We start from the raw sequence: 12,625 nt of genomic DNA, 5'->3' as shown, positions 1-12,625 counted from the left end.
TACTGACATTAGTGCGGCCCAGCTTCTAATCTTAAGGCTGAAATTGATTTTCTTAAGTTGAAACAGCACCAACCTGCAATAACAAGTTGTCCTTAATGACATAAGTAAACACTGTTATTTTTCACTCGTAAGGTGAGGTATCGATCTTAGTTTTTGAACTTTAACTGCTATAGCTCATAAACAACTGAAAAGTGCACTGTGTGCGACAACTACAGTTGTTCCAGCTTCCACACTGTTTTATCAAGCATCTGCAGTTAGAATCCGACATTATTCATGGTCTGATCTTAGTTGTATGAAGAACAAATAATAGTCAGATGATAAAGCTAAAGAGATACAATCATATCAGTGAAGGATAAGTCCATTATACCTTAAGGCAGCCATGGTTCCTGATCCCCTCAAATAAATTAAAATATTTAACATCAGAGATTCCCTGGCATGTCCGTCAGGCAAAGCACAAAACAATGAGGTTTTTATGTGGATCTCAGTTCAACACACATGATCTATGACAAATCTAATGTACGAAGGATTTAATTTCATGAGATTTTATCATTAGTAAAATATAAACTGACTGACTATGTGGAAATACAGGTTCAGTGCAGCTCGTCAAAGGTTGTAGTAAGTCCTCAGTTTATTCAAGGTCATATAACTGAGTAGATGTGACTTCTGTTCAATGAAAGTGTTTTCTTCTGCACCTCTCCTTTATTTATTTTCTAAATGACTCTTTCCATGAGACTGACACTTTCTCGGTACTGTCTCTTTCTGAGTGATTCATTCTCTTCAGCGGGTAGATGCTAAATGAAGCGAATGAAAGAAATCTACTCTGGAAACTGATGTGATAAGTTTGTTTGTGAGCCTGGCTACCAGCCATGAAAGGGTTTGCAGCATAATGAGCTGTTTAATTACTATGGCTTACCAAAATAAGCCATACATTTTAATCCTGCTTCATCACACAGCATTATATAGAGAGAGTTTAGATTAAAAAGCGAGATCATCTAAATCTTAGTAATACCTGAGCAGTCTGATTTTCTGTGAGACCAGAATCTTTTTACCGTCAGTCCAGTGATTAACCGCAGTGTACAGAGGAGGCCAGTGTCTGGGTGACAAATTTTCAACACAGGGCTTCAATAGTAGCCTGGGACTTAAAATGGACATACAGTGGGAACTGGGTCAGGAATCCAGCTGAGACACTACTTGCTGAATTTTGCATATACCAAAATATTTTGCAGCGAGGAGTGCCAGAAACTAAATCTGGGACACTGGTTTAATTATTACCCCATAACTCACAGCATCTCATTATAGTCATTTGAACTGTTCTCTCAAGCAAGAAAGGCCAGAAAGCATCATCGTCATATTTTGTCAGAGTGTGGAAAAAAATAATAAAATCACATGAGGGTGTTAAGTCCACTTTTGTCCCTGTCTTCTTGAACACAGTAAGGCTGGAGGGACACTTTTTTTTTTTTAACATGGTGACTATACCATCCTTAATACTTCTGTCAATGTTTCCCCTTTTTTTTAGTCTATATAACAATTAGGACACACTGTCCTTTTATTTCTTTATTTTTTCAAGTCATTGCAATTTTTTAGAACTTAAGAGTCCATATCTCTGTGAACCCGTCTCAGCTGAATGTGAACATCTTCACAAAGGTAGCAATGAATCTTGTGCATGGATATGCTATTTCCACGCATTACAGCACTCATTATATTGAGACCGTGACCTGGACTCTGTATTAGAATTTAATGATATGCGCTTTCCTGCATCCTCAGTAACACCACGACTCCCTGCTGTGCCTAACACTGCACCAGCACACCTACTGAGAGACATTCAGTGAGCAGCATGAAAGGAAATTTAGCAGTGATTTCCCCACAGCCACTTTTGACAAGCTGATTTTTATAAACTTTTTCCCATGCAATATTTAACAGGTATGTTAAACGCTGACCAGATGTGTTTTTATTGAGATGGTTCTTGTGTCTGTAGAGTTGCCTGTAGTTGAGTTAAGCAGGTGCAGAGAGACAAATTGACACTGAGGGAGAGAAAGGGGCAGAGGGGTGTCGGGAGGAATTTCAAAGTCTTTGGCCCAATTTGCAAGGAATTGATAAACCGCTGCATTCCTGGCATCCTGATCCCCAAACTGCAGTGCTCAGCTGCTGTATGCACCGCATGGTGATGCCGCATTCTGATCTCTGAGACGGAGTTTGTTCCTTCAGCTGCATCTCATGTCAGCTAAAGTTGGATTCTGTCTGTGGGCGAGTTCGTTACCCAGCTTTTCCAGGGAGTGATGGACGGAATGATGTCTCGCACCTGTCAACAAAAGCACAGAGAAGAAAAATTGAAAAATGTGTTACATCTTGTAACAACGTGTGTGTGTGTGCGTGTGCGTGTGCGTCTCCCTGCTACCTTTAGCTACAATTTGTGCTTCTCTAGGTACACTTTTAGGCTCATTTTGTGTAGCAGGAGTGTTCAGAGCAGTGCTTTTTAACTCTTACTTACACTATATTGCCAAAAACATTCACTCATGCAAATAACTGCATTTAGGGGTTCCAATCACTTCCATCTCATCTCATCTTCTACTACCGCTTATCCTCACTGGGTTTTGCAGGGGTTGCTGGAGCCTATCCCAGCTGTCATCAGGTGAGATGCAGGGTACACCTTGGACAGGTCACCAGTCTATCGCAGGGCTAAAACTGAGGCAAACAACCATACACACTCACACCTACGGTCAGTTTAGAATCACCAATTAACCTAACAAGCATGTCTTTGGGTGTGTGAGGAAACCAGAGTATAGAAGAAAGCCAACACAGACACAGGGACAACATGCAAACTCTTGTGCAACAAGTTCAGTCGTGAAATTTCCTCACTACTAAATATTCCACAGTTTTAGAATTGTTCTCCTGGTAGGATTTTGTCCTCCTGACCACAGTGGTAATAAAGTGAAAATGAATGGGAACGTCGGCCATGAAGTGGCCAAATAAATTGAGGCACATAGACCTCCAAAGTTCCTGTGGCCTTCAGATTAGCTCAAGAACAGTCCATAGAGAGCTTCATGGAATGGGTTTCCATGGCGGAGCAGCTACATCCAAGCCATACATCACCAAGTGCAATGCAATGCCAACCACCAATGGACTCTAGAGCAGTGGAGACGTAATCTGAAGTGACGAATCCCATGTCTTCATCTAGAAATCTTGTGGATGAATCTGGGTTTGGTGGTTGCCAGGAAAACAGTACTTGTGTGACTGCATTGTGCCAAGTGTGAAGTTGGTGGAGGGTGGATTATGGTGTATGGCTGTTTTTCAGGAGTTGGGCCTGGCCCCTTAGTTCTAGTGAAAGTGTCCAACCTCACAAATGAACTTCTGGAAGAATGGTAAAAAGTTCCATAAACACACTCCTAAACGTCGTGGAAAGTCTTCCCAGGAGAGTTGAAGCTGTTGTAGCTGTAAACAGGGGCGGACGTCATATTAAACCCTATGGATTAAGAATGGGATGTCACTTAAGTTCATATGCGTGTAAAGGGAGATGAGCAAATGCTTTTGGCAACATGGTGTATTTACTTGGCACAATTGGTTAATAAATTCTCTCCATCAAATCAAAAACATGTGAGCAGAACCTACTGTCAATCATGCTACCTTTGAGTACATCAACTCTGTGTCAGTTTAGGAAGACCTCTTTGTGAGGTAGGTTACTGTGCAGTGCGTGAATTGCAAGCTTTCAAAAGTTTTGTTTTTTGTTCATTCGTGCACAAAAGAGTCCACACATAGCTCAGAGTTGATTGAGAGTTGAGAGATGCTATTTAGACATAGCTGAAGTCAATATGAGAAGAAGTGACTTGGCAAGAGAACTAGATAAAAATGATACTCATGAAAAGCTCAAGTGCATTCAACTACCTTTCTGCCTATAAGATAAAGGTAGCTGACTTGGTAAAATCAACAGTTGTGTCTATAATACAGAAGCGGTTACACAAAGGGAAACGAGAAAATGGCGACCTTGTAGACGGACGAGCACAACTTTTGTTCATGACCACAAAATAATTTCCATGATGAGGAAAAATGATGAAGAAACTCTCTCCAGGATGTAGGCGTACGTGTTTCCTTGTTAGCGGCCACTCAAATTATTGGATTATATTAAACTGAGTTGATTTGAGATATGGACGGAAATTCTAAATATTTGTTGGTATTGTTCGATATTTTATGACAGCCAAAATTACAAATTGATTACCGGAAACTGGACAATAATCCTTAATGGATGTGGCTGAGAGTATGAGATTTCACTCAAATCAGAATAAAATGTTAAATGGAAATATGTGTGTGTTGCCAAGGATGCTTTGCTCTCATTATTTGATCCATATCCAACTCTCCGTAGGTCCCTTGCTGCTAAAAGCTTCTATTTCTGGCAGCAAGATGTTCTTCGTGAAGCCGTAGCGCTCGAGCATCCTGTTGGCAGACGCTGAGCTCCCTGTGTCGGCTCATGACCTTTGACGTGCGTCATACCATTGTACCCACACACCAATACACATCTAGTGTGCTAAAGCAGGAACCGGATACATGGAAATGAAATACTGTCTGGATGAGAGCCTTCAGAAATGTATAGATGACGAGGGAGCCGTAAGAAGACTGTTAGAGCGAGTGAGTGGATGTGAGAGATGCTGATAAGAAAATGAGTGAAGCAGGACAAGATGGAGGGTTGCAACATAGAGCTAATAGAGAAGCACGGAAGGAGACAGTGTGTGCAGTGCGCTTGTTTTTTCTGCTGATACAGATCAGATTTCATAAAGATCCACATGATTGCCTCATAACAAGGGGGACGCTGAGAGGAATGAGATGGAGAGATGAGGCGGAGGCAAGCACAGACATGAAGAAATTGATAAATAGCTGCTTGCCCTACCCGCCGCTGCTTTCTTTGTTTTTCCGGTTTGTTTTTTCCCCCCATCTGGCTTTATATGATTATCCTAACTGTAATCTGTAAAGAAAGAAAAAAACATCAAGGACAATGATAATGATGGAAAAGCTGAGGTTCCACTTGAGTCTCTTATTGGATTAAACATCTTGTTTCAGATGATAGCGCTGTGTTGCTCCAGTGTTGGCTGTTTTATCCCGCCCACATTGCTCTGACTGTCCGATGAGTTCAACTTTGCTCTTGGCTTCTCAGTTTTCCTGACTGACACTGAACAGCATGGCCTCATCGCTCCTTATACTGTGCGATTGGCACGGGGCCAGGCTCAAGGCTAAGAGGCTGCTGGGCCTATGACTTACTCTGTCCACACTGACTGACTGAATGGCTGACTGATCGAATGACTGACTTAGAGACACGCTGAGAAACACTGTAAGGCAGTAGAAGTGGTTACTAAACACTTAAAGCCGTGGAATTAAATAGTAGGACACCTATGTGAAGTGAAAAAATCTTAAAAATGAAATCACAGTTATATCACAATTATACTTTGGCTATTGTCTGATGACTTCTTGTGGCGACAACCAATTTCTTGCGGCTTGTGGTGTAGCCAACATATGTCTAAATAACAAATAGTTGATAATATCCATGCTGAGAGGACCTGTTCTGTATTTGCTGGTCATGATCCTAGAATCAGGGTGGAGTGGAAAGACAACATCTATGGCCAGACAGTAAACTTCTTCCTGTTTCTTACACACCATCTCCTCGGACGTCTTCTCTATTTGCTGGGTTTAACTTCAGCAGCCACATCTGAAGTGTTTCTGCCGTACTGGAAGCAGTTATTGCAGTATATGACCTATTACACACACCAGCTAAATCACGCCTTCATTTAGAAAAGGAGCAGCTGCGAAATGGAAAATACATTTTTAATTTCATTCAATTTTTAAACACACTGAAACAACTCTTTCATACAATCAGAATTTGATCTAAAGGAAGGTGTCGAGGATCTGCCTCGCAAAATGACTTCACGTGTGAAGCTAGTCCGCAGAAAGTCAGTCGGCTCAGCCTGGGAGTCTGTAACGCACATAATCTATCAAACCGGTTGGTTGCTTGTTCAACCAGAGGGCACAGATGACAGTGAGCACAATGCCACACGTATTGGATATTCTGAACAGCTCATCAAAGTAGGCAGGGAGTCAGAGGTCTGGAACTAGTTTACTGACTATCTGACGTGGGCGTTTATTGCACCGGTAATCACGCGTAATGGTGGCAGCACATTGAGCACACTGAGCACATTACTACATCACTTCACAAAGAACTTCGGCCGCTGGGGGCTGGAAAAATGAACCCTTTTTTAAAAATTTTTTTACCTGTGAGTCAGTGCCCATATCTCAATTTTCTCAGCACGTCAAATAGTGAATAATTCTGAATGAATAATAATCAAGTTAAGCGATATCACCACACAATCTGATTATCAGGCTACAGCCAAATTAGACGTTATCAGCTGGGATTATGTTACAGAGTTTCTTGGTTAATTAAAAGTCACGGGCGCAGCAGTGAGTCAGTACTTTGCACTACACTTTACGTCCAGTGACTCATACAGTTGTAACTAAATTGCGGAATGACAACTCGCATAAAATGTTTTGATCACTGTATTTAACAAGTTAAATGTTACATTCACGTTATATTATCAGCCTACATTCACAATTATCAAAGCCTAACATGTCTACAGCATCTCAGTGCACCCAAGTGTTGTTGAAATAGTTATTATCATTAGAGCATTGGTAATACACTTTAAGTGGAGTAAAACTTTGCTGGTGCTGGCCATTAAGCCTATTAGGATTATATGAAGCACATGAAATGTATGATTCTAAAAAAAGAAGCTAATAGCACACACATGTCTGAGTATATTCATGTTATTTCTGTGCGACATTTGTATCCACAGTAGGAGTGAAAATCTGCATTCCTGTATTGGGAAGTTCTCAGAGAACTCATTTCTCTGAGCAAAGATGCTCATGAATCCACTTTCGCAGGCATAAAGAGAACCCTGACCCTAAAGGTTTGATGGAAAAAAGCTAGCGGCCTCTCCTCACACCTCACTCTTTGTGTTCCAGACCTCCAACCGATCCCCAACCCCGCACAACCTTTCTGTGACAGCATTTATAATGCATCAAGGCATTATGCAGTGACGAAGAATCCAAGACAGATACAACCATGTGGCAGCTGTCAAAGCTGCAGAACGCCAGTTATCATGTATGACGACGGGCCGTCACTAGCGCCTCTTTCTGACTTTCTCCTTCGTATGTGAAAGAGAACAGGACAGAATAGTGAAAAGTATAAAGGAAACGACAACAGCAGGAGAAATAAGTGGAGATTCTTGGGGAGGTTTTAATGTGGAAGGGAGCATGTTGTGTAATGAGAAGTAAGAGAAAGCTAAAGAGGAACTCGCAGAAAAAAAAAAGATGAGGGAAGATTACAAAATTTGGGGCATCCATGATTTATTGATGATGTCCAGAGTTCATCCCTTTTTATTTCCGTCACATTCGTTTGTGGGTAAATGATGTTTACCAATGAATGACTGTGCAGAGGCGTGGGGATGCTTAAATCCTTCCTCAATGGGATATTTTACATCTTTAACAATTATTCTCTCATTCAATCATTTTGCACACACATTTTTTCCAATTCAGAGCAGACTGGAGGCATTAGATGAGTGGAAGGCAGCCAGTCCATCATGTATACAGATCGGCACACTTGCCCGTATTCACACCCGTAGCTGAATTTTTAACTCGTCTCACTTGCATATGTTTGGACAGTGAAGATAAAGTAGAAACCAGCGGCGAGCGGGGAGACGATTACCAACACCAGGACCAATTCACTGTATCGCTAATAGTGACATCTTAAGTTATTTTGGTAATCTGCCTTGTTGTTAAACGGATATAGTATGGTTATTAGCTTTCTTGCTTAGAGTTACTCATCACTCTTGTGTCTATAGAGGAAATGTTAGATAAATAAGTATATGATTATGTTTGCATAACTTCTAGAGTATGGCCAAGAAGAAACAACAAGCCTTGCTAAGGTTCTGTGAATGAAATGTTGTATTTAATTTTTTCCATACAATATTGCAATTGCAAAAGTTGTAATTTAAAAAAAAAAGCTTAGTGTAAATGCTTGGGTAAAATCTTCTTTTTAAACAGCATTCTTCCCATTGATTTACAGTAAAGACTCGATTTTGTGGTTCACTGTTGTTGTTTTTCTGACTTTTTCAGGTAGAAGAGTGGCTGTGTCTGAACTGTCAGATGCAGAGAGCGCTGGGGATGGACATGACCACACCACGCTCCAAGAGTCAGCAGCAGATCCACTCTCCCTCTCACACACCCAATCCTGAACTCAAACCTGACGTTTCAACTCAGCCTGCACCCCAGACACATACCCCTCCCCAGACGCAGCCTCCACCACAGGCCATCCCAGGGTCTGGCCCTACCAGGCAAGCCGGTCCAGCTGGCCCAGGTCAGCAACAGATAAAGCTTCCTCCGGGGGCAGTCCCTCTCCATGGGATGGCTAAGGCCCCATCCCAGCCTGATTTATCCCACAGCTCTCCTGCCCACCAACCCCACCACCCCCGCCAGGACCAGACACGTAGTGCAGGGAGCTCCCCTTCACGACAGCCCCCGCCTCCAGAACAGACGTTTGGGAAATTGTTTGGCTTTGGTGCTTCTCTCCTTAACCAAGCCAGTACACTCATATCTGAGACTACTCAGCCCCAACAACAGCCCCCAAAACCGACCCCTAAACCCGGAGGACCTCCTGGTCCAGGACCTGGGGCGAGCAAACCCTCAGGACCTCAGCCTACACAACAAGGGCCTCGAGCCCCTTCTCAGCAGCAACAACAGCAAGCTCCCCCAGACACTTCCAAACCCAAAGCCTGTTGTCCCCTCTGTAAGACAAGCCTCAACGTAGGCAATACAACAGAACAGCCCAACTACAACACCTGCACACAGTGCCACTCCCAAGTGTGCAACATGTGTGGATTCAATCCCACCCCACACCTAGTTGAGGTAAGGCTCTGATCTGATCTGTTTGCGATTTAGCTGTGTCTAACATAGTCTCAGCTGCTCTGCAGTGGCTTTCAGACCGCACACTCGCTAAATTAAATGATTTATTGACATGTTTTTGTGAAAAAATGCTGTGTCACTGTGAGATTGAATGGGTTTTGTTGTTATCCATTTGCGGCCGCCCGGTCTCAGCTGCATTTTTACAGAGGATTCCCGCATGCGTGAATTGAGTATTTGGCTTCAGGTGCTGTCAAATGGCCAGCAATTTCCTCCATTTACGCCGTCTTTGAGATTCTTCACAATAACTCTTGTTTGTCTGTGCTGGTTCTGTCGCTTATTACTGTCATTCTTAAACACAGATGGGTTAACACATTAGAAGTAAAAACAAATACTTCTTTCCAAATATGATTCATTCAAAGAATATTTCTGCTGATGACTGACAGATAATTGGACCTTTAGCAGCTTAATCTATACGTTGCCTGGACACACAGGACTGCATAGAAGTCTGGGAGCTTCTAAGGCTTCCTCCTCCCTTCCTCTCACCATGTCTCAGCCAGGATCTGCTCAGTTCTACTCTGTCAGAGCTTTTCATGTAGTTAGCAGAGTGATGTCCAACCTGTGACTCACCTAACCAGTGACTCTTCACCGGAGCTGCACAGAAATATCTGACCGATCTACAGGAAACAGAGCCGTATCAAGTTCAATTAAAGGGATAATCTCAGTATTGATTAGTCACATCCAGGGGTCAGCTGAGGGTGTATTTCCCTTAAGTGCCTCTTGTCCTGTGCCATGGTGAGAATCCAGTTGCTAAGAACAGGGACTCGCAGTAGCTTCCAGAGCCAGGCAATAACAGAGTTTAATTATGCAAATCAAGTCCAATTGAATGATAGCAGTAATAACAGGCTTGCTGAGGAGCGCTGGCTTTTTATGGGTGAGTCTTGTCTTCCCAGGCATCTGGTTGTCACAGGCACTAGCACAGGCCATTCATATATCGCTATGGAAACAGAGAGATAATTTGTTTGTCAGCCGTCCCTTTCATGCTTGGCTGCTGAGATGCTGCGAGTCTACAAAAACTTTCAGACTGCTGTTGCTCTGTTTTCATGTGCAACTCAGTTATTAAGTGTGATGCGTTTCTGCACGGCTGGCGAGGTTGTGCAACTCACTCCAGCATAAGGTGCACACTTTCCAAACATGTGAACAGCTTTTGTTGTCATTCCATGTGAGCTGGCAGGTGGGTCGCTCCGGAGTGGGTGAGAACCATTTGGACATGGTGTGAGGCTTTGTACTTTGAATCTCGGTTGCGCAGCTTGATTTCCACAGCTTGTTTGGCACATTTGTCCTCCTTGTCTTCTCCCATTCTCTGAAAACTTTTTTTTTTTGTTTCTGTGTGCCTGTTTTTTTCTGTGTGTTTCATTGCCTGTTTCTGACATTCAGTCGTTTTACGTAACTGCTTGTCTTGTGGAGGGTTGCTGCGGGCCTGGAGCTTATCCCAGCTGTCATTGGGTGAGAGATGGGGTACACCCTGGACAGGTCACCAGTCTATCTCAGGGCCAAGACAGACAGCCATGGTCAATTTAGCCAATGAACCTAACGAGCATGTCTTTGAACGGTGGGACAGTGGGAGAAAGATGGAGTACCCGGAGAGAACCTAAGCAGACACAGGGAGAACATACGAACTGCACCCAGAAAGGCCAGAGTCAGTCAGTGGATTCAAACCCAGAACCTTCTTGCTGTGAGGCATCAGTGTTAACCACCACACCACTGTCCCTGTTGCTGACATGAATGATTGTATCATATTTTCATCAGGGTGTGGTGGCAAAGAGTTGCACCGCTGTTGTATTCATCCAGTACCATTTATGAGCTGGCATGTAGGCAGCGAAGGAGAAATGTCAGCGGGTTGTAGCTATTTTCAAGAAAGCAATGACGACAATTCAACAAGTGAAGCAAAATATCTTGTCTCTACACAATGGAGGTTTTCTGGAGATTGCTAATGCTAGCAGTGGCAGGCAGCAACAACCAACTTAATAGGAAACTGGAGGGGCAAGCCATAGGCAGTAAATACAACAGAAACTATAAACTGCTGTTGATGACGTTGTCAGTTTCTGAAACAGGATATTTACTGTGTCTGACAGTGGTTGTCTTTCTCCACCATTATCTTTGACTTTCTGTAAGTGTCTGTCTGGAGTCAACACTCACTTCACAGTGTGATTGGTAACTTGCATGGAAGTGAGAGAATCTAGGTAATCATCCTACTTCTCTCTCTTTTTATTTTCTCAAGTATGTGTGGCGCTTTTCACTTGTTCAGCTCGGCCCAAGACTATGAACGTCTCCCTGAAGAGGCTGTCTTGAACATTTGTCCACTTTTAAACAACTTCGCCTCTCCCCCTCCCTCCCCGTCTCCATGACAGGACGGTTTCCAGTGTGTCCATTCCAATCAGCCGCAAACACATTTGATTTTTACGACTTGGTGAAAGCACGTCTTATGAATTAGTTCTGACCATAGACTGTAACCGTTCCCTTAATGAAGCCGCGTGACTTTGTGAGAAAAGCACATTACGAGCCTGTGGCAGAATGTTTCATTCCTCAGCTTCACCATTGGTATTTTACCAGTAATGTCTGCCCAGCATCTCTCATCAGCTTCACTGCGCAGTGGATCGATGTGCATTTTACTCCCCATCAAGTCCTACTACAAGTATAGCAGTTTGCACTCTGTACTCACACACCAGCCAAGGTATGCCAGGTGCTGTCTTCAAAGTCACTGCACTTTATAGCAATTGTAATCTGTTCTAGAAATTCTGCGTGATTATGAAGTACTCATTATGAAGTACTCATGAAGTAAATTGGTAAATGGTCACATGAAAGTACTTGGTCTAGAAAAAAATTGGTGCATTAATAATATTCACTCATTTGACACAGTTCAGTTGCCTCCTTTCTTATGCTGTTTCAAAACCAATTAGGCATAACATTATGACCGCCTTCCCAATATTGTGTAGGTCTCCATTGTGCCTCCCAAACAGTTGTGACTCAGAGAGTGGACATGGGTCTTCTGAGGGTGTCCTGTGGTGTCTGGTAACAGGATGTTGTTAGTGGGGGTCTTTGGGTCCTATGGGTTGAGGGGAGGGGCCTCTGTAGATCATCCCACAGATACTTGATCAGTTTGAGATCTAGTGAATTTGGAGGCCAGGTCAACACCTTGTGCTGTTCTTCATGTTTTTTAGTTGTTCCTAAACCGTAGGGATCATTGCTATGGGGTGGGGGTGTCTGGTCTGGTCTAGGTGGGTGCTACATGTCTAAGTAACATCCACATGAATGCCAGGTCCAAAAGTTTCCCAGCAGAACATTGAATTGTCTCAAGATGAACATGTTATGGGCGGCATAGAGGCCTTTCTGGGTGGGGTTTGCATGTTCTTCCTGATTCTGCGTGGGTTTTGTCCGGGTAATCTGTTTTCCTCACACTCTGACATGATCATTAGGTTAATTGGTGATTCTAAATTGCCCATAGGTGTGAGAGTACGTGTGAGTGCAAATGGTTGTTTGTCTCAGTGTTAGCCCTGCGATAGACTGGGTGCCTGATGACAGCTGGGATAGGTTCCAGCACCCCCCACTACGCCAGTGAGGATAAACGGTAGTGAACATGTTATTTATGTCTCTTGTCTGTGGTCATAATGTTATGCCTGATCTGTGTTAATTTCAC

General features: G+C 43.1%; 1 protein-coding gene across 3 annotated transcripts in view; it reads left to right on the top strand.

Annotated features, from left to right (window-relative positions):
* bsnb (bassoon (presynaptic cytomatrix protein) b) overlaps positions 1–12,625 on the top strand; it is a 63,094-nt gene that overhangs the window by 12,821 nt on the left and 37,648 nt on the right. For all 3 annotated transcript variants that reach the window (XM_047582441.1, XM_047582440.1, XM_047582439.1), the window contains exon 3: positions 8,146–8,934. In XM_047582441.1, coding sequence (XP_047438397.1) covers positions 8,146–8,934 — 789 coding nt within the window. The remainder of the gene's footprint in view (positions 1–8,145; positions 8,935–12,625) is intronic.

The sequence above is a fragment of the Mugil cephalus genome, chromosome 4 (genome assembly GCF_022458985.1).
Source record: "Mugil cephalus isolate CIBA_MC_2020 chromosome 4, CIBA_Mcephalus_1.1, whole genome shotgun sequence".
Lineage (NCBI taxonomy): Eukaryota > Metazoa > Chordata > Actinopteri > Mugiliformes > Mugilidae > Mugil > Mugil cephalus.
The sequence above is the reverse complement of the archived record's forward strand: the minus strand, read 5'-3'. Positions and strand labels throughout refer to the sequence as shown.